Source organism: Lagenorhynchus albirostris, chromosome 2 (assembly GCF_949774975.1).
Source record: "Lagenorhynchus albirostris chromosome 2, mLagAlb1.1, whole genome shotgun sequence".
NCBI classification, from domain to species: Eukaryota; Metazoa; Chordata; class Mammalia; order Artiodactyla; family Delphinidae; genus Lagenorhynchus; species Lagenorhynchus albirostris.
Genome location: NC_083096.1, coordinates 185,232,363 through 185,259,199, shown reverse-complemented (window position 1 = coordinate 185,259,199; position 26,837 = coordinate 185,232,363). Strand labels below are relative to the sequence as shown.

Below are 26,837 nucleotides of genomic sequence, written 5' to 3'. Positions count from 1 at the left end.
GGTCACCAACCCGGAACCACCAGGAAGGCTCTCGGCTGACCCACATGCCCCGTCGCCGGAGCACTCCCGCCACAGTTTCGAGGTGCTCTAGGGCTGTCCGGGGGTTGTGCTGGGCTGGTCACCTGGGCGGTGGGTCCATGTCCAGCAAACAGTCAGAGAGGCTTCCAGTAGCATCGTGATCTGCCCTGAAAATTCGGAGCACCCCATGCTCCCCCCAAAATCTGGGGGCTGCCTGGTTTGTTTCAAGGTCTGTTGCTCTAAGCTCCCTTTTTAAAGTGTATTTTCTTCGCCTTGTCAGAGCCCTCAAGATGCTCCATTGCCATAGAAACTGAGCTCATTAAAGTTCCCTGCAGCCGTCCTAATTATAGAACTCCAAAGACAAGCGGAGAGCTGCTTTGAGGGTGTCGTTCAGGCTGAGAAGGTATAGGAGCGGCTGAGCAGACGGGGCCACGAGGGCCCACTGTCGTTGCCGCTCTGTGTCCGTCCAGAGCACAGGCACCGTGGAGGCGACCGGACACCTCAAGGTGCCCAGCAGGCTCTGACTTCGAGCAGCTCTGACTCCGAAGTCGGCCTTGACGTGGTGACCGAGTTGGAGCCTCCTGACCCACCAGGATACCGGGCGGAGCAGCTGTGGGGTCAGCCGGAGCCACCCCCCAGGGCCCGCTTCCCATGGAGGCCTTGCCAGCCCACCCGGCTGGGCTTCTGGACCGTTTACCACCGAGATCAGCCGAATGGGAAGGGGGACACTCAGGGCCCGCGGTGGGTGCAGCGGGCGGTGGGACGGGTCATCCCCAGAGCGCCCGCCCCGGGATGCGCTCTGCACATGCGTGTTCCCTGAGAACGTGTGTCCTTTTCTTTTTCACACTGTGTCGGAGCAATGCCACCCGAGGGGAAACTGCAGGCAGGTTACACAGGAGCTCTCTGAACTGTCTGCGACTTTCTGTACGTCTGAAATTACTTCAGAACAAAAATTCTGTTTAAAAAAATAGATATTTTTTTAAATGCAGGATGCCCTGCTGTCCCTTGTGGTTCCTTGTGAGTCACCTGGGCACTGCTTTCCAGGTGGCAACATGGGTGTGGATTGGACACCACAGGGGCTCCCCTGCCTCTGCCGGAAGTGATGCCAGGGTGTGGAGCCGGGCTGTGCGCTGCCAGGGTCTCTGACGGCACCTTCCTGTCTCTGCCTGGGGTGGGGAGTGATGGAAAGTCCACCTGAGAGTTCATGTGAGTCAGTTCTCCAGACGAGAATAAACAGGACGTGTGTGTAGAGAGAGTTCACTGTGAGGGATTCGTTCACGTGTCACGGAGGCTGCAGGCTGGGTGCAGGAAGAGCCACTGCCGTAGTTCGGGTCCGAAGTCCATCTGCTGCAGGACTTCCTCTCGCTGGGGGACGTCAGCCTTGGGGTCTCTTCAGGCCTTCGCCTGATCGGACGAGGCCCACCCTCATTGGTTTAAGCGTTCATTTCATCCAGAAACACCCTCACAGAAACATCCAGAATAATGTTTGACCACAGATCTGGGCACCGTGGCCCAACGCAGCTGACACATGAAATTAACCACCACATTCCCCTCCTTGCCAAGAGGCACCTCCGGAAACCATGCTCAGTCTCTAGTTAAAGACAACCGCACGGTCACACCTCTGCCCGACATTGCACGGCGGTCCTGTGTGCGCAGGACATGCACTGACCCTTCCCCCAGGAGGGCTGGTCATCGGGAGGGGCCTGGAGGATGTGGCCCCCTCCTGCCTGCTCACCACCTTACTCCCTGGTTCCCCTCCCTTAACTTGCACATCTGCAACTTCTGTGGCCTGGGAGCAGTGTCACGTCAGTGCCGTGGCTCTCTGAGGCAGCCCTGCTGGTCGGTGTTCTGCCGTGGGTGTGAAGCGCACGTCCACAGGCGCTGCTCCCCGCTGGTCAGGGTGCGAGCCGGTGGGGGCGTGGATGTGGGCCCCTGCGGCGGGATCGCATGCAGCGGCCGGGGCCTTTCTGTGCAGACTCAGAGCTCTGTGTTTCTATTAAAATCTGAAACTAGTTTATAACCATGTCGTTGTTGCTGCCTCGGGCCCCTCCCTCTGTGTTTCTACAGTTCTGATTGTACATTGTTCACTGCAGCACTCGAGGCACTTCAAGAGCATGGGACTCACGTGTGTTATAAAACACAACGGAGTGGACACGCGTGCCCTTAGCAGCCGACCCGCCCAGCGCAGACCCACTGCTTCTGGTCTTCCACGGACCAGAAGGATTTCATCTCATACCTGCGCATCCTGAAACGACACATTGTCCGTTTTGCTTATTTTTTAGTTTGGTAACAAGGGCATCATTTCACAGAGCCCGCTTTATGGACGTCAGTACGTCACTTCATATTGATTTCTTATTTGGTTTGATTTTGGGAGATGCGTCTGTGCTGCTGAGCACAGCTCAAGTCAGGTTACGGCCGACGGGTCCTCCTGAACGGCCACGCCCGCAGGTCACTTGTCCTCTTGCCGATGGGCCTGGGCGTCCGCAAACACCCTTTGCCGGCTGCGAGCCCACGTGTGAGGTCCCTCGGGCCTTGGTCTCGGAGCAGTGCAATTGCTGGGTCCCGGGGAAGCACGCGTGCTCTCGACAGTCAGTTTTGGCCCCGGTTTCGCCCGTCTCGGAGGACAGGCGACTTCCGATGGCTCTGGTCCTTGACGGTATTTGCCGTTGCGGAGGCTTGTCTTTCGTTGACGCTTCTGTTGCTTTTTCCTCGCTGATCTGTGGAAGCACCTCCCGCATCCCGAATCGCTAACCTGTCTCTTGGTGCGGCTGATGATGGAGACGGGTTTGTCGGCCTCTCGGGCGGCCTCTGGATGGACATGCGTCCTCCCCTCACGGTACTCAGGTGTGTCCCTCTCCTCTTTGGGCCGGTGCTTTTTTGTCGCTTTGCCTCTCGTGGTGAGTCCTTATCTTCTGAGGCCGCGGCTTGTGTGTGGAGTGAGGCAGGCGTCCGGTCTGCATGGGCTGCCCTCACGATACCTGGATGGGGGCGGAGACCACAGGAGCTCACTTCCCAGGGTCTGGAGGCTGGACGGCTGAGGCCCAGGTGCCAACAGGGTCGGTGCCTGGTGAGGACACTTGGCTCGCTCACCACATCCCCGGTGTCCTACCGCCCTGGAGACCGAGCTCGAGTGTCTCTTCTTGCGAGGATGCTAATCCCGTCAGGGGCCCTACGCTCTGACCACTAACCTCCATTGCTTCCTTAGGGGCCCCACCTCCAAATACAGTCACATGGGGGCTGGGGGTAGGGCTTCCACGTGTGATCTGGGAGGGCGCGTAGCAGCAGGGCTCCAGGCTTCTCTCTGTGGACGGCGGGACATCGCCCGCCTTCCTTCAGTCCTGCTCCGTGCCCAGGGGTCAGCAGGGCTCCATCCTGTCCCCTCGCTGAGCTTTCCGGCCTGCTGGGGGCTCCCTGGTACCCTTGGCCTCTGCTAGGACGTCCTTGAGTCTCTTATTTTGGGTGGCTTTGCTCAGATTTGAAGGGTATCCGGTGGGCTGCATTTTCAGGCTTTCACACGGCGCGTGTGTGAGCGCAGGAAGGAGCCGGAGTCTCGTGCCACCGCGTCCCCGGCTGAGAGCCCAGCTCCCTCTGTGTGTCTGTGTCACTCTGTGCCTCATGCCTCCGTCTGCGGGGACAGCCGGGGGGTGTGTGCGCCACACGCGGGGACGTTAGCGGGAACCTGCGGGGGGCCAGGCTTCCCCCAAATCAGGCCGGGAGGGCCGCGCCCTGTCACCCGGGCAGGGGTCCTGGGGCATCACCAGGGACCCCTCGGAGCCCAGGGCAGATGGGCTGGGGGGTGAGGACGCTACCTCTGGCCGGCCCTGTTCTGTCTGGGTGTCGGCTTCTCGGTTTCCCACTTCGTCTCCCATGTAACGGGAGAGAAGCCGGTTTTGCAGTCACTGTGACCTGGTTTCGGCAGGTTCCAGCCAGAGCTGTAATTTGCTTGTTTTAAAAACATTCTGTTACGGTTTCCACGTCAGTATATTCCTGGCACTTCCCTGACTTCTCATGAAAGTCGCCTTCACTACAGAGCTTTGTAAAGGCACAAAGCTTCCCGTTGTATCCTGAGTATTTTGTTTTCACATACTTTCAAAGTGTTTTGAAGGAGCAAAGTTGGAAACGTTTTTGAGGAAGAGTAAAACCAACGGTTCTGGTTATACGTTCAGCTCCACGTTTTTAACGAGCAGCCCCCTTCCTCAGGAGTTTGAATTATCGAATGCAGGTTGTGAAAGCGACGGTTTGGGTAACTTTCAATTCAACATTAGTGTCCGGTTGGTTTGGCTTTACTTCTGTCCCTAGATTTGCTCTTCAAACGGGAGCCCGGGACGGAGGGGGCGGGATGGTGCTGGCTGGACGGACGCCCGTCTCGGGCTGACCGTGGACTCCCCAGCGGCCAGGGTCCCTCTGAGGACGGTTGGGCGTGCATGTCCAGGGGGCCCTCGGCCCGTCGGAGCCTGTCCCTGTGTGGAGAGGGGCCTGGTTTTCACGCCCGGAGGGAAGGGGGTGGAAAGGAAACACGTGGGAGGCCACACGGGCCCCGATGTCTTCACAGCCTGACCCTCCACGGAGGGCAGCTCTCGCGGCACATCCAGGGGCATCGAGGGGAGGTCGACCCCGGGATCGCGTGAGGAGTGGCTGTGGGGACGCAGGCGTGTCAGCTCGGCGGGTGGCCTGTCCCCACCGCACCGCACGTGGCGGAGCTGGGCTCGTGGGCCACTAGGCTGTTGCTTTACCCCTTTCTGCTGTTCTTTCCAGAATCCATCTACCGCCGTGGAGCCAGAAGATGGCGGAAGCTGTACCGCGCCAACGGCCACCTCTTCCAAGCCAAGCGCTTTAACAGGGTGAGTTGCTGTCGAGGCCGCCGAGATGCCCCCACTCCGCCCCGCCAGAGGAGGTGCCGGGCTCTGCCCTGCGCACAGGCGAGGCTCGAGCCGCTTCCACAGCCGCTGTCCCTGGGTGGCGACGAGCCCTTTACGAGACTCCCTGAGCCCGGGAAGGTGCCAGCCTGGGCCTTTCTGATGAGCTCGGCCCGTGTGTCCCTGTTACGGGGTCCCCTGTCCAGGCGCTGTGGCTCCGTGGTCCCGCCTGCCTGCGTGCATTCAGAAGGGACGCAGATTTGTCCCGCTACCGGGATGCGTGTGTTACCCCACAGTGTCCCCGTTGGTCCCAGGGGTGTCCTGCGAAGCCCAGAGCCCGAGACAGCCCTCCAGCCCCCGGCCCGCGGGCCCCGCTGTCCGGCCCGCTCCGAAGGCACTTTAGCCGAGCATCTGGTGTTTCTCCTCGTGCTGCCCTGTGTCCTGTGGAAACCATGGGGTTCGTGAGGCTGTGTAGCCGTCCCGCTGGCAGGTGGGTGGGGAGGCACCTGCAGGTGTCCCCATGGCCGGCGACCACGCGCGCCGGGGCTGCCGGCACAAAGCACCACAAACTGGATGCTTCGCCGTCCGTTCTCCCGCCGTCTGGAGCGCAAGCCAAGGTGGGGTGGGGCCGCTCGCCTCCCGCCGCTCTAGGAGGGTCCTTCTTCCTGTGTAGCTTCTGGGGTTGCTGGCGGTCCTCGGAGCTCCTGGGCTGGGAGCTCAGCCCTCCAGCCTCTGCCGCCTGCTCTCTGTCTCTGCTCCCCAAGGACGCCCGTCACGATTAGGACCCAGTCTGACCTCATTTTAACTTAACTAACTGCACCTACAAAGATACTTTTCCACCTAAGGTTCTGGGTGGACCTGAGTCTGGGGGGACACCACGGAGTCCAGCACAGCAGCCGAGCGCCCGCTGACCTGGGGACCCCCGCACGCGCTGAGCGCTCTGCCCCCCCGCCCCCCCCCACGTGGCGCGCCCCCTCCGTGCCCCTCACAGCCCCGTGTGTGCCACCTCCCGCCGGGCACAGCACTCTGCCCTGAAGGTTGTGCCCGCACCTGGCACACGGGAGGCGCACACGACACAGTGGTTTATCATTTACTGTAGTGGATGACTGGGGAAGAGGCAGCGGGGGAGCCCTGGGCGCCATGTTGGGTGTAAAGAAGGGACGTGGCGTGTCTGTCGGGAGTGAGAAGGGCCCCGGGAGCCTTGGCAACGTTGGGAGGGCACGGGGTCCTCGGGACAACGGATGCTGGGGGGAGGTCGGGCGTCGCCGAGTGCTGGCAGAGGGCTGGGGTGCGGGAGTGATGGGCCTGGCCGACAGGTGTGGACGTGAGACTTTGCAGTGAACCACCCAGATGGACCGGGTGAAGCCTGGAGAAATGGGAACGTCCAGCCCCGTGACGCGAGGCCCCATTGCTCACCCTCCCGTGTTTATTTAAAAAACGGACGACCAGCCAGCTTGTGGCCGGTGGCTTCTCTTCCTGTGCATCTGGGCACCAGCTTGGTTCTGCCAGAGAGGGTCTCAGGCAGACGGGATGGGCCACCCTTCAGGACATCAGAGAACTGCTTCCCTTCATGACAAATTGACTCACGGGCCCAGGACGAAACCCACCCACCCGGCAAGGCCGCCAGAGGGGCCTGGCCGCTACCTCCCTGCAGGTTCTCCGAGGAAAACCCATTTCTCTGATGGCAGGGTGCAGAGCCTGGCACTCCTCCTGCCACACCCTCCCCAAACTCTGTGGGCAAAGGCTTCTCCTCAAGGAGGAGGGGAACTCGGCAGCTGGGGGGCGGTACCCACTCCAGCCCCGTCCCCACCCGCTCTCCCCGAGCGCCAAGCGGCTTTTCACAGACCCCAGGAGGCCGAGGAGGGAGCCGACCCCGAGACCCCCGACAACTCTTAACCAGCCCCGCCATTCACAGATGGGGAGGCGGGCGTGTCGCCGTTTGTCACCAGGCACAGTTCCCACCAGGGTCCTTGGGCTGCACGTCTGAGGCCGCACCATCCACCAGTGTTCATTACGGGGCTGCGAGGCTACCCCGCGTGTCTCAGGAGCTCCACGCCTGGCTCTGCGGGCTCAGCCAGATTCCCAGGGACAAGCCCACAGAGGAGGCCACTGCCCTCCTTTGCTGGTGACCCAGGGACGGAGGCAAGGGCTGTCGGCCTCACTGGTGACCCAGGGACGGAGGCAAGGGCTGTCGGCCTCACTGGCCCGAGCTCCCTGCCTGGAGCTGTCTCTGCACTGGACACAACTGAGCTTCTCCAGCAGAGAGGAAGGCTCCGCTGGGAACTCACGGGGGCGCGGGGGCAGCGTCCAGCCCACAACGGGAGGCCCTGAGGCCCTCAGCCCCGGGGCCGTTGGTCTGAGCAGCTGGAACAGGGCTGAGGCAGCGAGCAGGTATTTCAGGCTTTATGGGCCGTGCAGCCTCTGTCACGACAGCCGGGCCCTGACTCGGCCATTGCTGTTGCCGTGTGAAAGCAGCCCCGGACGCCAGTGACTGACGCCTGAGCGAGGAGCGCCTCGGCAGCGTGTAAGGGGCTTAAAATACTTGCACCCATTAGTCTACTAAGTCACGTGATCTTTCTGAGAAGTGAAGCTTGGGTTTTAAGTTTTATTTATTATCATTATTGGGTTTTTTTGGCCGCAGCTCGCGGGATCTTAGTTCCCCGACCAGGGATTGAACCCGGGCCATGGCAGTGAAAGCACCAAGTCAACCACGGGACCACCAGGGAAGTCCCTAAGTTTTATTATTTAGTGGCACGTTTCTTGAAACGTTGATAATTCAAATCTAGTTTTGAAATAAAGAGCCTTTGGCAACATTGTGGCTGCCCCTCCTGGGGGGATGCCTGCACGTGGCCTCGGTGCGACTGACGGGTGCTGAAACCCGGCAAACTCAGCTGCCCTTGATCCCCCGTTGTCCTGGCCTGGACCCTGGCGAGGGTGGCTCTGTAGGAAGAGGGATCTTGGTTAATTTGCGAAGATACCAGGTGGCTGTGGGTTTGCCCCTTAATATGATGCAAGCATTGTTCGATGGTGTTCTGGAGAAAGCGAAACACATTTAGCACATGGTATAAAAAGACGTGGATTTTTGTAATGGTTCCATGAATGGTGAGCGGTCCTCAGAGATGCCGCCCCTTCCCTGAACCCCAAGTCTACTCACCAGCACTCACCCTCCTCGGGCAGAGGTGCCAAGGCCGGCGTTAAACTGGATTGGCCCGAGTCGGAGGTCGGGGGGGGAGTTGGCCCTCTGTCCAGCCCCCCGTCTGGCCCTTGCTGCCGCATCTCAGGCCGTTCCCAGAGGGAGTCCCACAGCCCGTGTTGGCCTCCTTGTGGGAGGGATGGTTCCAGCAACGTGGGGGACTTGGGTACATCCTTCTCTTTCCTGTTACCGTCGTTGAAAGCGGGGGGGGGGGCGCGGGCGCACGCATGTGGACTTGTCTTCAGCAAACCTTTATTGGGCACCCACTGTGTGCTGGGCACTGTCCCAGGTGCTGACCACGTGGCCGTGACTGAGACGTATGCGCTCTGTGTATGGGGAGGGGGCTCCTTCCTGGTGGGAGATCGGCTTCTCGGTGCCCGCTGGCCGCCAGCAGCCCGTCCTGCGCCTCAGGCCCCCACCTCGTGAGGGTTCGCTCTGTTTCCTAAATGAGCTGCATTGCGCGGCTGGTACCGTGTATCCTTTCTGTTCTCCAGGAGTAATTTGAGACTCTCTCAAAAGAAAGAAATTTGTTAAAAAAAAAAAAAAAAGCAAAAGAGGGTAAAACGCGAAAACGAGTTATGGCTGGAAAAAAACTAAATGGGGAGCCTGTCGACGTGCGGACACCACGGAATTGCGAAGATGACTTTGGACGCCGAGTGGTGGGCGGGTGACCAGACTTCTGCACACGCTCACCTCCACGCATTTTGTGACATTCCAAAAACTTCTCCAAACAAGCCAAAAATGATCATGAATTTCAGGTGTTCAGAACCAAGAAGAATAAAAATTGATCATTTAAAATCTTTTAAAACGCTGAGAAAAATACCAAGATAATTGCACGGAGCCCCAGAGCAGCTCAGAATCCTGACACGTCCTGATGCCAGGCAGGGTCGCTCCTGTGGTCGTCGTGTAGGTGGGTGTTTGGACGAGGGTCAGGCAGCCGGCTCTCCCACCCGCTTCTCACCTGGGTCCCTCCACCCACAGGGGGCTCCTCGGCTGTTCTGAGCGCAGCCTGGGAGGAGCTACGACTCCCACTCCAGGCCCTGCAAGCAGGGGGGGCGCTGCCCGTGGAGGGGTCTCCTCACCCCTGCCTGCCGGGGCCTCCCCTTTTCCCTCACAAGGAGCAGAGCCCCAGCGCCCTCCTTGGGGCCCTCGGTTCCCCCAACCTTGGGACGGAGCTGCCGAGCCTGGGCGGGGGCCTGGTCCCGGTTGGATGAGGCGACGGGGCCACCTCCCGCCCCAGCTGCGCGTCGTGACGGTGCAGCATGTCTGCGCGGCGCGGCGGGGCCCCCGGGGGCACCGGGCCCGGCTGACAGCGGCTGTTCTCGTCCCGTGCAGAGAGCGTACTGTGGCCAGTGCAGTGAAAGGATATGGGGCCTCGCCAGGCAGGGCTACAGGTGCATCAACTGCAAACTGCTGGTCCATAAGCGCTGCCACGTCCTCGTCCCGCTGAGCTGCGACAGGCATATGGTGAGTGGGGGCCGGCACAGCCTGTGCGGGTGTCCACACTGCCCCAGGGGCCCTCGGCCTCCTTCTGTCCAGGCGGGGCCCTGACATCGTCCCTGCCACCCGCGAGAGAGAGGAGGGGGCTCCCGTGGGATTCAGGATGACGGCCCAGGCCAGCGGTCCGGGTCGGGCCCTCTTCCTGAGCCCTGGGAGCCCCCGGCACTCTTGGGGGCCGCAGGGTCCACCAGTAGGGAGCCTCCTCGATTGTGACGTCAGCCGTGGAACCTGGAGCTGGGGCCTGGCTGCAGCCGACGCGTGATGGGGGCTGGGGGCGGGAGAGAGGAGTCAGCGTCACTGTGTAAATACACGCGCTTTCTAAAGCACCTGCCGGGAAGCTCGCGGCCCGAGGGGCTGAGCGGTCACCTCGGCCTGTGGACTCACAGGTGACTTCAGTGCTCGTCCTCCCGTGTTCAGTGCGATGATGTAACAGTTGAGTGATACGTGTGTTACAGTGTGTGTTACATAACAGGTGACTCACAAGTCTCCGGAAGCCCCGTCGTGGCGCCCGCCGGGTCACTGTGTTGCCGTCTCTCTGCAGGATTCTGTCATGCCTTCCCAGGAGCCTGCAGTGGACGACAAGAGTGACGACGTGGACCTTCCTTCTGAGGAGACGGATGGAAGTAGGGGCTGCTCGCCCCGCCCCCCGGGAACACCCGCCCGCCTCCCCTTCCCCCGGGGCACCCTTTTAGATCCTCTCCTCTCACCAGGGGCCAGTACCTGGGAGCATGTCCCGTGCTCGCTGCGGGACTGGGGAGGGCTCTCAGGGCCCCCCTCGTCCGGTCAGAAGTGGGCGGGGTGGCCTTCCCTGGGCGCCCACGTCTCTGTGTGCTGCTGCCTGGGGAGCCCGGGGCGGGGTTGCCCTCTGTGCCGACTTCGGACGTTCTAAGAGGCACGTAGCACAGCGGGCACCATGGATACCCGTGTCTGTGGAAAGGCCTGCAGTGCGCACGGCAGGCTACTGTGTAGTTCTTGAGTTTTAGTGGATTGTTTTTTTTCTTTCTTTCTCTCTTTTTTTTTTGGTTGGGGAGAGACTTTTTTTAATGCTAAGAAGCATTCAGAGAGTGACTCTGAATACCTGTTGGACTGATGGCCCAGCTCTGAGCTTCTGCAGTTCTGTGCACCGTTACAGGGTGTGCAAGGGCCCTAGCCCTCGTTTGATAAATGAGTTCCATCCCCTGGGATGACAGGAGGCCACGGAGCATAAAACCCTTAGCACAGCACCTCATGTAAAGGAGACCCGTAACAAGTACCCGTCCACCAGCCAGCCATCTGCGTACCATGAGAACAAAGACCGGAAGGCTAGACACCAGAATCTTACGATCCGTCACTTCAGAAGAATCACTAGGGAAACTTGTCACAGAGGCAGGTTCCCAGCCCCAGAGGTTCAGAGTCAGCAGGTCTGGGTGGGGCCCAGGAAGCTGCATTTTCTTAAGTCTCTAGTTGAGTCAGAGTGGCTGCCAGGCCTTCACCCTGAGCACTGGCTGGCCTGGCGGCCTGGCCTGGGCCACTGTGTCTCCACAGAGGGGCAAGGGCCGTGGGGGTCTCGGGCCGCGTCCCCGACGACGCCTGTAACACCGCTTTCTTCTTCCTTTCTTCACTAGTTGCTTATATTTCTTCAACCCGGAAACATGATAACATTGAAGATGAACCTGAGGTGAGTGCAGACGGCTCGTCGGTATTTCCAGCGTCCTGTTTGCAGGTGCTTTAGCTCATTTCTGGGGCAGTCGTGGAAACTCGAATATGAACGAGGAGGGCTGGGGGGAGCACGGCCTTGCGGCATCGGGGATCGCGCACACTGAGGCTTCCAGGGCAGAGGACTGGGAGGTCTTCCAGACATGTAGCACAGAGGTGCTCTCTGTACAGCCGAATGGGCAGAGAGCAAGTGAACGTGGCAGCACGTGAGCCGTTGCTGAATCTGAGGTGAGCATATGATGCTCATTGTACGTACTCTTTCACCCACGCAGAACTGGGCGTGAGGGGTCACTGGCTGAGTCTGTGTGAGCCCAAGCTGCAGGCCTGGTCTGAGCCCGGGTCAGGGGACCCCTCTGACCTCAGGATCCTCTTCTGTCAAGTGTGGATAATGATTGCGCCTTTCCGTGAGGGTAAACTGAGAGCATTGTGTAAACGCTTAGCACCATGCCCGGCGCACGGGAAGCTTTCCACGGCACTGACTGCCGGCGTGGCCGTTTCCACATCAGTACCGGTGGCTCAGGCCATCACGGTGGGCCACAAGGGGCACCCGTGACCTCCACAAAGGAAACCCCGTGTTCTTGTGCTTTGAGAGAAAGCGGGAAGGCTGGCCTCTGGGGCGTGGGCTCACTCTGACCTGGCTGTCACGCCCACTCCAGCACCCAGGTTCTTACATTTTCTGCGGCCGTCCCCCTCCCCTGTGGCGGGAGTCCCCGTCTCTGGGACTCAGTGCCTTGTGTGGCAGGGACGTTGGCGCCCACAGGCAGCTCCCACGGGCCCTCTGGTTTGGGGGGGATGGGGTGTCTGGGGTGGGGGAGTCGGCCTGTTGGGCGGCAGTGAAGGAGAGGTGGCGAGGAGCGGGGAGATGACAGCTCCGGGAACAGGCCCTGCCGCCTCCACAGCTGGGTCTCACCAGGGGCACATCCGTTATGAAGCCCCAGAGGCTGCTGCCCCAGAGGTTCTTGGGGGCCCAATCCTGGCACCGTCTTCTGCTGCGGGTGAGGCCTTCCCACGTCCTCTCCACCCAGACAGCACAGCGGGTCCAGGGCTGCAGTTTTAGTCAAAGTTTATTTGCATAAAAGCCTGCCTTTATTTTCTGTGTGTGCTTTCCACACTACCCAGCAGCTCTGCAATTCTCAGCAGACGCTGAGTGTCCTACAGTGTAACCCGGCTCTGACACCATCAACCGGGGAACAGATCCCCCAGGTCGGGGGCTCAGTCCCACGAGACAGACCCCTCCTCCCAATTTAGATGCCAGTTGCAAGTGCTTCTGAGCAACTGGCTACAGATTGGAGGGTCTCACGACCCCCTCCTCAGGTTCAATTAATTTGTGAGAACGGCCCACGGGACTCAGAAACATTTTACTCACCAGATCACCGGGTTATTTTAAAGAGTTGTAACTCGGGAGCAGCCATCTGTAGGAGGCTCACAGGGCAAGGAGTGGGGAAGGGGCGAGGGCTTCCATGGTCTCTGAGCGAGGGCCACTCCCAGATCTCCACGTCACCAGCCCAGAAGCTCTCCAAACCTCTCCTTTTGGGGGTTTTACGGAAGCTTCATTACACAGGTGCGATGATTAAATCATTGGCCATTGGCGCTGGAGTCGGGCTGTAGCCCCTCTCCCCTCCTGGGAGGTCAGGGGATGGGACTGACCTTCTGATCCCTGAGTTGGTTCCCCTGGCAGCCAGCTGCATCCTTAGGTGACCTAGAGGTTTCCCTGTAGTTGCCTCATTAACATAACAAAACACACCTTGCTGGCTCTCGGCACTTAGGAAATCCCCCCAGGTTTTAGGAGCTGTGTGCCAGGAATGGGGCCCTAGAACAGAGAGGAACTTGGTTTACAAATCACAGCATCACTACTGGGCTCTGGGTGATAAGTGAGGCTCAGGAAGTTGTGGTTCTGAGCAAGGACATTTCCAGCTGGAGCTCAACCTCTGTGCACAGGACCTCAGGGAACAGCAACACCTCGAGAGGCCACACCTTTCCCAAGGTCAGTGTCCCCGCCTGGACGTCTAGGTCTTTCTCCCTGGTATTCTGTGTCTGGAGTGAGTCAGGAACACTTAGTTACCTAACTCCCTCCACCAGAGAATCCTTGCCAGAGATAATTCTCAGGAGGGGAGCTTGTGCCCTTAATCACGGTGCCTTTCTCTTTCATCGTATATAGTTTCTAGTGGTACTTGCTTTGGAAGGTCTTTCCAGACATTAGCAAGTTATGCTTTGCAACCCCCCAGGGAGGGCCAGGGGGCCTTCCGGCCGCGGCACCGATGGCCCCTGGGTGTGTGAGCCTGCGGCCACCTGCTCGGCCTGTCCAGGCGGGGCTGGCCCCGAGCATCCTTCCTTGCTTGCAGAGGGCCCACCGGTGGCTGATGACGGCTCTCGGATTTCCGGCCCCTTCCACCAGAAGCTCTTGGGGTTTGCTCCTGGGTGGCGCGGAGGTGGCGGCCTTTGGGACAGAGAGTCAGGACTCGTGAGCAGGATGGGGCTCTGGGCTCCGGGGCGCGGACGCCACGTCTTCCCCCATCGCGCACGAGTCTCCTTCCCGCTTCCTCCCGTTTTGTCCTCCCTCCCTCAGGACCTCAAGCCGGTCATCGATGGGATGGACGGGATCAAAATATCTCAGGGGCTCGGGCTGCAGGACTTCGACCTGCTCAGGGTCATCGGACGCGGGAGCTATGCCAAGGTCCTGCTGGTACGGCTGAAGAAGAACGATCAGGTCTACGCCATGAAGGTGGTGAAGAAGGAGCTGGTCCACGACGACGAGGTGAGGGCCCGCCTGCTCGCTCCTTCGGATGGAAGTCAGCGCACGTAACCGAGTTTGCCAGCTGACCGCTTTCAAGCGCGCAGTTCAGTGGCGTTTAGTGCATTCACAGTGTCGGGCCACCCTCGCCAGCACCCCGCCCCGTCCCCGTGAGCAGTGCCCCCCGGCCCCCTCCCCGGCCCCTACGGCCGCCCACTGTCTCCATGGATTTGCCTGTTCTGGACGCTCTGTGTAAGTGGAACCGTGCGTTATGGGACCTTCTGCGTCCGGCCTCTCTCACGGAGCGTCGTGTTCTCAAGGTCCATCCACGTGGTAGCGGGTATCTGCGCGTCCTTCCTTCCTTTTAGGCCTCGGCCACGTTGCGTTTTATGGATCCACCCCCTCGGGCCTCTCTGTTCACCCGCTGACGGGCCCTGGGCTTGTCTCTGCGTCCGCTGCTGACGGGCCCTGGGCTTGTCTCTGCGTCCGCTGCTGACGGGCGCTGGGCTTGTCTCTGCGTCGCTGCTTCAGTCGCGCTGCCGTGAACGGCTCCGTGCGGTTATTTGTCGAGTCCCTATTTCCACTCGTCCTGGGTGTTTACCCAGGAGGCAAACTGCTGGGTCATAGGGTCGTTCTATGTTTACCTTTCTGAGGAACTGTTTTCCACGGCCAGCTGTGCCATTTTACATTCCCAACAGCAACGCGTGAGGTTCCCAATTTCTGCGCGTTCTTGCTGACGCTTTTGCTATTTGCTGTTTTTTGACCATTGCTGTCCTGGTGGGTGTGAAGTGACTTTCATTGGCATTCCCATAGTGACAACGTGTTGAGCTCCTTTTCATGGGCTTCTTGGCCTGACGTACTTTTGACCTGTTTCTTTGACCCCTGAACTGGGGTGACGTCCCTAAGAAGCAGAGAACTGGTTTCACGGGGAGCAGACACTCTGTTCCGGTGCAGCCGCTGCTGACCCGTGAGGCCGCTTGGCGCCCGTGGAGCGGGGGCCACGGGCGGGCTCCCCAGCCCAGGCTCGCAGTTCAGAGGGCAGAGCGGGGCTGCGCCGAGTCCCGACCTGTCCTCCCAGCAAGTGCGTTTGTGCAGTGCTCACAGCGCCCAGCTGGCCCCTCAGCCCTGGGTGCTGAGCTCACAAGTGAGTTGGGACATCCGTGCCTCACAGCTGAGGCAGCGGAGGCCCCGGGAAGTGCGGGGTCCGGCCGGTGTCTTCACTGCCGGTTGCAGCCCGCAAGAGGATTCCAAGCCCCTTCCCAGCCTGCGGCCGGCTGGAGGGTTGATGGTGTGTGAGGGCCGGTTTCTAGAACACTGAGAGGAGAGGCCTCCAGAGAGAGTTACTGCTGTGGTCGCTCTCGGCATCTTCGCACGTGGCGGGGACTGGAGCTCGGACTCGGAGGTGCTCTCAGGGGAGCGAGACCCTAGGATGTGGCGCGCGGGCCAACTGTGCGTTTGTGAGAGGCGCTGCCGTCCCGTGGCCCCCGTCCCAATCCCAGGAACCTGGGAACAGGACCTTATTTGGGGAGATGTAATCACAGATCCTGCGGCAGTCATGCTGGATCAGCTGGGGGGCCCTAAATCCAGTGACGAGTGTCCTTTTAGAGAAGGGCAGGGAAAGATTTGAGACAGGAAGGAAGGAAAACACACACAGAGAAGTCACTGTGAAGACAGAGGCGGAGAAGGGCCAGAGTCCCCTGGAGGTGCAGGAAGGACCCTCCGCGGGGCCCTGCCCACACCCTGAGCCCAGAGGCTTCTGCCTCAGAGCAGCGAGAGGATACAGTTTGGAGGATTTGAGTCTCGAGGTCTGTGGCGTTTTGTTAAACTAGCGTGGGGAGTCCGGCAGGCGGGAGGCGGGTGGACCCGGGGGCGTGGGGGAGGAGGCATCACCCACCCAACGGCGTTTCCTTCCTGGGCACCCGGGTGGCCCCGGTGCCTGCGAGAACAGACGCAGGGACAGTCAAGGGCTCTGTTTGAGGCCGGCTCTGCACATGAGACGCTGAGTGCCGACACCAGGTGGCCATTGCACGAGCGAGTGGAGCTGGGGGAGGTGGGGCTGGTCAGACGGAGCCTGCCGGCCAGGGCGTCCCCGGGAGCGAGGGGCAGAGGGGTCAGGATGCAGCCCCAGGACGAGGAACCCAGACGGTCTTTGGCCACCAAAGGGATGCTCACTGAGAGTCTGCTCGTTTTTCCAGAAACCTTCAGGGGAAGGCAGGCATCCCGTTCCCTCTCGCTTCCCAACCCTGAGACAAGAGGTCTAACCCGGGGAATTCGGGGACTCTCGTCCGACTCTGCTTTCTGGGGTTGTAATGGAACCAAAGCTGAGACTCTCAAGCTGAGTTTTCCCCAAGTTCCAGGGTGGATTGGGAGGGAGATAGCCCTGCCGTGGGAGCTGGTGCTTGGGAGGTGGGTGTGGGGTGTTGGAGAAACCTCCATTCTCTGTTTCCTCCTGTCTTAAGTGGAGATGATAATACAGACTTTACAAGGCTGCCACGGGCAGCACACGGGGCAGTGCGGGAGAGCCTGTAGCCCAGAGGCCAGTGCACAGCTGGTGATGGTGGCTTTGGTGATGGTGGTAGAAACAGTGAGAAATGTGAACGGTGATAGATGACAGGTAACGATGCTGATGGTGGTGGAGATGCTGATGGTGGTGATGGTGAAGGTGAAGGTGACGGATGGTAGTGGGTGACAGTGGTGGGGTGGCGATGGTGGTGGGGAGAATTTCTCAGCGGGCGTTTTCTTCTCCTCTCTGCATGGTCTCCCCTCAAGCAGAGCTGACATTCCTCTCTTGCCTCCCCTTCTCCAGGATATGCCCGTGAAGTGTTCACACTCCCTGGCTTCTATTTCAGGACATTGACTGGGTACAGACAGAGAAGCACGTGTTTGAGCAGGCATCCAGCAACCCTTTCCTGGTCGGCTTACACTCCTGCTTCCAGACAACAAGTCGGTAAGAGGAAGGGGGCGCTTCCGGGATTCTGCTGCTTTCTGACCTGAACCGTGTGGAGGCTGTGTCGTCACGAGGTTTCTGCCGTCGTCTGTAGGGTCCTCCTGTCTGCAAGTGTGGGGGCTTTTTGGTTACTCAGACTAGCTTCGTTGGTCTCATTGGCCGGTGTCATATTAAGTAAATTTCATACAAATGAAGCTCAATTCTTCAATTCTGTTTACAAATTATTTATTGAACGCATCCCACTGGTACAAGCATGGGGTCGGGTATTGGGACGCCACTGTGAGCGGGAGGCCTGTCTATCTGCTTATGGATCTCACTGGTTAGTGGGATAAATGAATAAATACTAACCAGCCTCACTTAGAAGCTTTGTACATATTAGAATTCTACCTTAAAAAGGTTTGGAACTGCTGGTCCAGGATAGTCAACGTACACTCAGTTTGGAATTTTCTCGGCCAGATGACTTGAACTCACACAGTTTGTTTACTTGAAAAGTTACTGTGTTCTGGGTCGGGTGCTCAGGGCCCACCCCCAGGTTCGGTGACTTAGGAGAACTTGCAGGACACGGCACATCGTCAGACTCAGGGCTAAGGCTTACTGCTGTGGAAGGACGTAAAGGGAAACGACGCACGGGGTGAAGTCGGGAGGAAACCGGGCGTGAGCTCCCGGAGTCCCTCCCTGTGGAGTCCCACAGGACACCCTGAATCCCTCCACAGGGAATTGTGAAACTCGGGGTTTACTGGGGGCGGGTCACGCAGGCACCTCTACCTAACACATGCCCAAGTCCCACACTCCCAGCCAGCAGCAGGTGTTCCGTGTAAACCGTGTTGTTCGTGCAGTGTGATCACGGTGAGATACGCTTATCTCTTGGGGAAGGTTTATATCAGCGCAGGGAGCCAGTGATCGAGCGAGGGCCCGACTCTGCCAGGGCCCAGCGTGCAGCAAGCCTCTCTGCACGACGGTCTCGGTCCTGCGCTGCCCACTCTCTGCTCGGGGCTTCGTTGTGGTCAGAGCAGTGACTCACCCCCCGACACCCCCCGCACCCACCCCCACCTCTCTCGATCTTCAGTCCCCTGTTCCCACCGGAACTGGCGTTGCCACCTTCCCAGATCTCAGTGCTTCTGCCTCCTGAGTGGGTCTCAGACCCTCCCTTTCCCCCTGAGCCCCAGCTGCAGCCTCCTCGGGGCGTCCGGTCCCTGGGGCACCAGGCTGTCAGTTCCCCCACGTTGGAACTGAGCCATGTTTCGAGAACATAGATCTGAAGTATCCATCACCTGCTTCAGAGCCCCCCGACCACTTTCCCAATTGCTTCTGGGAGACGGTCCAGGCCCCTAGGCGTGTGGACGAGGCCCCTGCAACCAGGCTGCCCCTGGGTCCCTCTGTCCGTCTTTGCCGCCCTGCCTGCCGGGCCTCTTCCCCCGCCCGGGGCTCCGGGAGGGCCCAGCATAGTGTCCGGTGCGCGTTCCTCACCTCTCTTTGGCTGTGACCAGTCTCTTGGGATTATGGGGCCCGCCCGAGGGTGTCCCCCCAACCCCACGCTTCCTAAACGTATTGTGAAACGAGTCTTGCTGTGTTTTTCAGTTAACTTCACTGTATGAACTTGTAGGGCGTGGATGTACAAGGGTCAGGTGTTTCAGCCTCACTTCCAGCCCTGTTACAGGAGCACAGCGCTTTCTGCACTCACGTCCCGGAAATCCGCCGGCTCACGTGTTCCCAGGTGCGTTAAGGTTAGAATTGGAAACAAAAACCATCCCGCAGGTGTTTCTGTGTGAGCCCCACGATGCAGGTGCGCACGGTAGCGCCTTTCCAAACTGACGTGAGAAGCTGTGTACGGCCTTCGCACTCACAGCCGGGAGGCATCCCCGGAGCCATTAGCATCCGCGTCTAGTTCCTTTGCCTCCCACTTCTGTGGAATCCGTCAGTGACGTCTAGAAGCACCTGAGACCTGGTTAGTCCGGATAGGTGTCTTTCCGGGCTGTTTCCACGCGCCTGCTTTGACGCCGGTTTATGATATACGCCTGTCCCCCACCACCCACGGTGTGAGCTCCCTGAGAGCAGGGCCGGGTGGGGTGTTTCGTGCTCCCAGCAGTTGGTTCATACCTGGCACCTCACAGGCAGTTGTGGTGTTGAAGGATAATTTTCTTAAGGTACAGTCATGTCCTTGGTACAGATATAAAGTGAGCGTGTGTCAGCGTTTATGTGACTCACTGATTAATGAGGGACTCGTCAGAGGTTACAGCCCGCTCACAGGAGAATTCAAGTTCCTGCACACGTCGGGTGACGGGGACCCTGGGACTGGCCGATGCCTGGTGCCGAGCCGGCCGGGAGGCCGGGAGGGGCCCCACCAGGCAGACTTCCTTTGCGAGTCTGTGGATGGCACTGTTGGTGTAGAACGCACCCGGTTGGAAAGTGGCTCAGAGACGGAGGGAGAGCCCGGAAGCCGTGCCCTAGGCGGGAGGTGGCAGCAGAGCCTGGCTCCCCCGGAGACCCCGTCCTCATTTCGGTCCTTCAAAGCCTTTCGTGGTTCTCCTGACAGTGGTACCAGCAGAGGCTTGGAGCCGACGGCTGGGCTTCGCTTGCCAGCCCCCCTTACTGTTCGGGCGACCTCGCACAGGGCACCCCCTCTGGGCCCCGTCTCAGCCCTGGGACAGGGAATGGCAGGGATGCCCACCTCAGGGGCTGTGGCTGTGGGTCCGTCAGTGGAACGTTTACAGCCAGGAAGGCCCCGCTCCCGGGGAACCGTGAATGATGTAAGCTTCGGCTGAAAGGGCCTCTCTTCTTGGGGGTGCTGGGCCTTGGAACAAACAGACGGAACCTCGTGTCTGAGCCCGCGAGGACATAGGAGCCAGCAGCTGCCCCGCCCCACGTTGGGCGGCTCTCAGCACCGCGCCCACTGCTGCTGGAGAATGAGGAGCGAGGCCACTGGAGTCGGGAACTGGGAGGTGGGTGGGCGGGGTGGCAGTGGGGACGTGGCTGGGATGGGCGTGCGGGCCACCTCGACTCTTCCCGTGGGCTCCTCGCCGAGCTGCCGCCCCGAGGGCCTGCCGTGGTGCCGGGAGCCGGCGGAGCCCTTGCAGCGCCACTGAACACAGCGGACACCCGCTCCACTCCGGAGCTGCGCCCGCGGGCCGCCACCAGCAAAACTCTGGTAAATAAGACACAGTTTCTCACGAGCAGTTATCAGAAGGGGGTCTCCGGATGGGAAGAAAACAAGCATTTCTTTTTTCTCCCCAAATCCAGTAGTGCCATCCGGCTCTGCCATGTTCCATGTTCACTCATGGACGTGGAGCCCCGAGCATTACAGTCATTAATGTCGCCACGTGTATACACAGGGTACAGAGCACCACGCGTGTACAAACGTATGCAGATGGTACAGTGGGGTTTTATTTTTAATTTTTTTATAAATGTATTTATTTATGTATGTATTTATTTATTTATTTTTGGCCGCGTTGGGTCTTCGTTGCTGCGCACGGGCTTTCTCTAGTTGCGGCAGGCGGGGGCTGCTCTTCGTTTTGGTGCCGCGGGCTTCTCATTGCGGTGGCTTCTCTTGTTGCGGAGCACGGGCTCTAGGCGCACGGGCTTCAGTAGCTGTGGCGCGTGGGCTCAGTAGTTGTGGCTCGCGGGCTGTAGAGCGCAGGCTCAGTAGCTGTGGCGCACGGGCTTAGTTGCTCTGCGGCATGTGGGATCTTCCCGGACCTGGGCTTGAACCCATGACCTCTGCGTTGGCAGGTGGATTCCTAACCACTGCGCCACCAGGGAAGTCCCACAGTGGGGTTTTAGTGTAAAATAAACGTCTGTGTTATGGAAAAACCATTGTTCGTATCCACACAGCCCATCTTTTCTACACAACAGCCAAAATTAACTCCGAAATGGCCAAAACAGGGGAAACGGCTTCAGTTTACGCTATTGTGGGGAAAATGGGTGATCGAGAGATGGTGGCTGGAAATCTATTTCTCCCTCCCCCAGCCCCCCACGTTAGATTGTAGTTTGGGGACCTTTTTCTCGCTTCTGCGTGATCTCAGATCACAGATGAGCAAGCCACCAGTAAAGTGCTTGCAGTCAACTTGCTGTTCCAACGTAAAGCCTTTTAACCGTTGGCCGATTGGTTGTCTATGTTCACGCGCGGCCGCGGGCGCTTCTTACCCTTTAAAGAACGCAGCGGCTGTGCCTTGTTTGCGGTGCCCGCTTAGACGCTAAGCTCGGTTCTTCCTGGTTCCCGGTGGCTTCGAGATGTGAAACGCCTTGCGTGTTGGCCTTTGTAAATCGCACCTGAGGACTCACCTGCAGCTCTGGAGAGACCTCAGCCTGGACGGGGTCCCGGGGCCCCATACAGGGGGGCCACAACGCACACGTGTACCCTGGGAACGCCGCCAAGGCGGGGTGGGGTGGGGGCAGAACCCACGAGGGACGGCCGCACGGGTGTGTCCCAGGGGAGGCGGCTGTGCCGGGGAAGGATGAGGAAAGGCTTGACGGTGGGACGGCTTCTGAAAGCACCACGATCCTCAGCGGGGGACGCAGGACTTGCTGGGCCAGGAGGCCTGAGGGAGGCCTAGAGGGAGACGAGGATGGTGAGTTCGCCCAATGCCAGGGAGAGCGTGGCAGGACTGACGAACGCTTGGCGCTGCTGGGGCGGCAGGCGGGGTCTGACGTGGAGAGCTGGGGGCGCGGGGCAAGCACGTGTCCAGTGGGCGGTGTGGACGTGGGGCTGGGAAGCGGGAGCCGAGGGGGAGCCGGGGCCACGTGTGTTGTCGCCACGGTGAGGAGCTGGCGGGCCCGCGGTGAGCAGACCCCGGGCCCAGTCTGACCTCCGCCCGCTCCTGATGGAGGGTCAGGGAGATCCGGTTCCCGGGGGCCCTGGTGGTGGTCACGGGACACCTGTGACATCTGCGTGAGGATGCGCCCACAGGGCCGTGCACGCGGCAGGAGTCATCCGCGACCTTGAGGGGCAGGTGCTCCCTCCTTGGGAACGTGAGTCACTGTACTTTCCAAAGGCAGTACGTGTGTTCCAGTCATAGTTTAAACCCGGAATAGAAAGCGCGGCGCTGAGTGGCAGCGGGCGTGGGTGGAGCCACGTCAGCCTCTGTTCTCCACCTGGATCCCCTGCATCCCCTAAAACGGTCCGGACGCAGCCCTGACCCCTCAGGCTACCAAGCAGGGCCCCTCGGGCTAGACTGCCCGGCACGAGGGCGCACGTGGGGAGAAGTGAGTCGAGACTCCCCGGAACACTCAGGAGGTTCAGGACTTCGCTGTATTTTTCCGTCGTTTCCATCTCTGGAACACTGTGGGTAGCTGTTGTGGATCACGCCACAACCCCGGACAGTGAGGGACCCTTGGGGCCTGGCCTCCGTCCGCCTAGCGCAGGGGCCTGAGTCCTCCTGCCGCTGTGCCCACACACGGCCTTCACTGAGTGTGATTCCTTCTTTCTTCCTAATCTGGTGGCGACTGGCTGCTTTCAGACCAGGGCAGGTGGGTGGTGGGGACGTGTTACTACCGCGTGCTTGGGGACGGGCGTGCACGGGCGTGGGACGTGCTCTCTCCGTGAGCGGGCGTCCTCGGACCATCCCGTTAGGATGCGGTGACTCCGGTGCCCCACGCAGCCGCTGCCTGACTGAGATGACGTCCTGTCCAGCTGCACGCCTCCCCTGGACGGGGCCTCGCTAGAGTCGGGCGTGGGGGCTCCTTTGGTCGAAGTAACTGTCAGGACCAGGCCTGAAACTGCGCTTTTGCCAACTATTAAATGACATCAGAAACCACGTAAAAGGGTAGCTCCTTTTTTAAAAAAAACTTGACGCCATTTCAAAACGCAGGAGAGTGGAGGAGGAAGTAGCTTTGTGTGCACTCCCTGGCCTTGTCACCGGCACGTTCTGCTGCTTGTTTTCCCTTCTGCTGTTTATTTCTCGGTGTCCCCGTCTGTAAAGTAGGGAAACTCCTAGAACCTACCGCACGGTTCTCAGGTTAAGTTTTATACACAGATGTGCTTGGAACAGTGCCTGACGTTTTGTGAGGGCTGTAAAGTCTGCTGTTCTTGTTATTTTTGACACCAGCGGGGTCGACACTTTTTTTCAAAAGACCAGATAGTAAGTATTTTCACCTTTGAGGGCCACAGGGTCTCTGTGGCAGCTACTCACTGGGGTTCAGACAGACAAAGACAGTGTTCCGATAAAGCTTTATTGACAGACATGGGTGGGGGGCCAGCTGCAGCCAGCTGCTGGTGTCCATGTGGCATTACCTCTTGATCTCAGCACACTGTCCCATGCCATCGGTGTCCCCTCTGAGCGAGGTATGGGGCTGGTGGCTTTTTTTATATATATATAAATTTGTTTATTTATTTTTGGCTGCATTGGGTCTTCGTTGCTGCACGCGGGCATTCTCTAGTTGCGGCAAGTGGGGGCTACTCTTCATTGCAGTGCACGGGCTTCTCATTGCAGTGGCTTCTCATTTTGCGGAGCACGGGCTCTAGGTGCACGGGCTTCAGTAGTTGTGGCACACAGGCTCAGTAGTTGTGGCACGTGGGCTCAGTAGTTGTGGTGCACGTGGCATGTGGGATCTTACCAGACCAGGGCTTGAACCCATGTCCCCTGAATTGGCGGGCGGATTCTTAACCACTGCACCACCAGGGAAGCCTGGGGCTGGTGTTTTATCCCATGGGGGCTGTGGGGAGGTAGGGGCCTGGCCTGACTCATCCCCGAGCTGAGGAGAGCATCTCCCATGCAGACGGGGCCACAGTCCCCTCTTCCCCTGCCCCCGGCGCCCTCAGCCATCGGACGGGCCCCACATCCCAGGTTTGCCTCGGGTGATGGGGGTCAGGCAGGTAGGGCCGGCCTCTGGCCTCTGCTCCTGCCCTGGTCCCAGCCTGTGAGTTGACTGTGGTGTTTACTCCCCTTTCTGTCTCCAGCTCTTGATGAATCCTGTTTTGCGAGGTTTTACTATATTTTGCACATTTTGTGAAGTACCGAGGAAACGTAAGCTGCTGTCTCGGCCCCAGGGGTGGCTTCTTTCCCATCCTGGCATCACACACGTGCCAACTCTGCCTGCGCCATGGCAGAGCCCCGGGCGTGAAGCCCAGAGACGGCCTTCGGCTGCGCTTGGCCGTGGACATCGGGGCGTTTTGTCATAGCAGCCAGCTTGTCTGAGTCACACAAAGCCTTGTCATCAGAGTGAATCAGCCCCTGGCGGCTCTGGTGGGGTTCTGCGCTAAAGAAATGCTGAAAGTGGTACACCTGAAACTAACACAACATTGTAAATCCAGTGTACTCCTGTAAAAGCCAAAAAGGAAAAAGAAAAAGTGAAACGTTGGAAGTAGTATTAAGATTTATTTGTAGAACGAAAAAAACTTCAGATACAGTTGCTTTAAGAAAAAAAACATCCTGCTCTGTTCTTGTAGCTGATCAGTTTCACAAATGAAATAAATTCCTTGATCGGCAAGTTACCTGAGACCCGGGGCCCCAGGTGACAGCCACAGACCAGCTGAACGTGTCCCCGCGTCCACGCGTCGAGATGCGGCTTCTCTTGAAACTCCCTTGACGGTCTTTCCCCTGATACAGAAGGGAAACTACCATTGCCTCTTCTTCTCTGGGTTCTTAAGTGTCCCCTTAAATCTCCTCTGCTCCCTAAGCCTTCCTGCTGGTGTCTGTCTCCAGAATTGGTGTATTTCTTTCTGTCCCTGTGTGGGCGGCCACATCCATTTCCTGGGGAGCACCCACGCTGGGGTGAACACACCTCCTGGGGCTGCATGATTCCGGGTCCTGGTGGCAAATACCGTCCTGTGCTTTGATGTCACAGAGTTGTTAGTAAATGGTTTTTTTTTAAAACCATTCGGTCTTCGGCCTCTCCCCAGGGGTCGAGGACCTGCATAGCACTTCCCTCAGGGTAGCTGCCAGGATCAGACGTGCACACACGTTGGAATAGTGCCCGACGGTCAGCGGGGGCTGTACAGCTGTCGTTTGTCCTTGCTGTTTGTAGCCGGTCGGCAAGCTTTTCCCGTCTCTCACCTCTGTTGTAGTGTGAAAGCGGCCACAGGCAAGATGTGCGTGAGCACAAATGTGTCTGCAAAGCGGGCGGACCCGTGTCAGGGCCAGGGTTCCCGGACCCTTTCCGGGAGCATCCTTTGGAGGCAGGGGAGCCGCCCTGGCCCCACAGAGGAGCTGGGTTTTCTCCGGGATGACAGGGAAGGCTCTGGCTACCCACCCAGTGTTCAGGCTTTTGTCTCCATTTCTGCTATTTATGTATTTAGGAGTTGTTTCTAGTCTAAACATGTAATCAGAGACTTGGAAGGCGATTTGCAGCTCGTTCACTTGCCCCGTGTTAGAGGACGTCATCACTGAATCAGGGATGCAGACAGGCTGGGGGGCCGGCGGGTTTGCTCCCCTCCGTCTGTGCTCCCAGAGGAGCCGTTGACCTAAAAATCCGCGAGCTGCCCTCAGCAGGGTATTTCTGGAGAATCGTGTGGGAATTTAATTTTGAAAATGGAACCTTATTAAATGTGAGAAGGATCTTATCAGAAAAGCAACCACATGGTAAATGGTAAATCTGGAGACTTGAAGGGCCCTGCCTGCATCCAGAGGACGGATCTGTCAATCCCAGGGATCCTCCCGCCGGCAGCTCCGACCCCGCTGCCCCCAACTCCCCTCCTGGAGGGCAGCCGGCATCGCTCCCTGTGGCCAGGTCAGAGAGCCTGACCCTCCCCCTTGGGACCTGCTGTTCAGGGAGGGCCCCACCCACTCCTTCCCCTCCTGGCTGCCCAGCCCACTGGCAGTCTTGCGGCCTCTGCCTCAGGCCCTCCTGGCCAGCGCACCTGTGCTCTCACCTGGGCACCTCCTCCCCCTTCCGCCTGCCCGTCCGCCCTCCCTGGGGTGCATCCAGACGGCGGCCAGAGGGTCCTTCGCATCACCTGGTTTGTGCATCTGCCCTCTGGCTTGCCCTTGGCCTACAGGGTGGTCCCTCAGCTCTCCGCCCTCCCCCGTGGCCCCTCCCGTCCCCCCACCGGCCGGGCTTCTGCTCCCTGGGGAGGCCTTCTGCGGCCACCCAGACACATGGTGCCCTCCCTGCCCCAGTGGGCCTCCGGCCACCAGCCCTGCCTTATTTTTACCTTTTTTAACCAAAGGCAGGCCTGGCACCCCTGGGAGAACAAATAACTGTGTTGGACGCAGCGAGTGGCGAGTTCCTCTCCTGAGTTTTACTGCATCGGGGTCAGAGCTGAGCGGCTCCCCTCTGACCCCAGAGCGGGGCGGGCAGCCCCGGTCACCGCCTTCCCTGGGCCTCTCAGGAGGGTGACCGGCCAGAGAGGGGGACCCCTGGGGGTCCCGGCCGCGCCTGTGACCCTGGCCTCCACGCCACGTGTCCCACAGGTTGTTCCTGGTCATCGAGTACGTCAACGGGGGCGACCTCATGTTTCACATGCAGAGGCAGAGGAAGCTGCCCGAGGAGCACGCCAGGTGGGTGCAGCCGGGGGCCGGGGGGAGCCTGGGGGGTCGGGAGGAGGGAAGTGGATTTGGGGAAGGGGCACAGGGGGTCACTGCCTCCCGCCAGGGGCCAGGCCAGAGCCGGGAGGGTCCTGGGAGTGGCCGACCCCCCGGAGCGCTGCGTGTGCGGTGGCGCCGTGCTTTCCCCCGTTTCTGAAACGGGGTGAACGTCCCGACCATCAGCTTAGCCGCCTGGACAGCAGGGCCGCTCCCCGCCATCTGCACGGATGCACAGCAGGGGCTCTCCTGGAAGAGGAAGACCATCTCCATTTCTTTCTAAATGACTCTCAGGGACACTGACCCCATCACCGCCGCGCAGCCTTGGCCTCACGGGCGGGTGGGGCGTTTATTTCCACCCCGTACGTAGCTCTTTCCTGTTTTCCATATTTTTCTCTTTTCCTCATTTCCTCACTGGAAAATAATTCCACGCGGCATCATG

At 59.6% G+C, this 26,837-nt stretch overlaps 1 protein-coding gene and 1 long non-coding RNA gene across 11 annotated transcripts in view; one reads left to right on the top strand and one right to left on the bottom strand.

Moving 5' to 3' along the window:
- The window catches only part of PRKCZ (protein kinase C zeta), a 96,193-nt gene that overhangs the window by 61,879 nt on the left and 7,477 nt on the right, over positions 1-26,837 (top strand). For 8 of the 10 annotated variants that reach the window (XM_060141685.1, XM_060141683.1, XM_060141679.1 and 5 more), the window contains 7 exons: positions 4,774-4,859; positions 9,403-9,534; positions 10,040-10,190; positions 11,172-11,224; positions 13,829-14,017; positions 16,843-16,940; positions 26,285-26,371. In XM_060141685.1, the coding sequence (XP_059997668.1) occupies positions 4,774-4,859; positions 9,403-9,534; positions 10,040-10,190; positions 11,172-11,224; positions 13,829-14,017; positions 16,843-16,940; positions 26,285-26,371 (796 nt within the window). The remainder of the gene's footprint in view (positions 1-4,773; positions 4,860-9,402; positions 9,535-10,039; positions 10,191-11,171; positions 11,225-13,828; positions 14,018-16,842; positions 16,941-26,284; positions 26,372-26,837) is intronic. The other 2 variants (XM_060141681.1, XM_060141684.1) reach the window with 1 other exon arrangement.
- On the bottom strand, positions 7,474-10,116 carry LOC132515322 (uncharacterized). The gene is made up of 3 exons (XR_009539134.1): positions 10,049-10,116; positions 8,029-9,835; positions 7,474-7,814 (listed from the first exon to the last, which is right to left on the bottom strand). It is a non-coding gene; the product is annotated as an uncharacterized LOC132515322 (long non-coding RNA).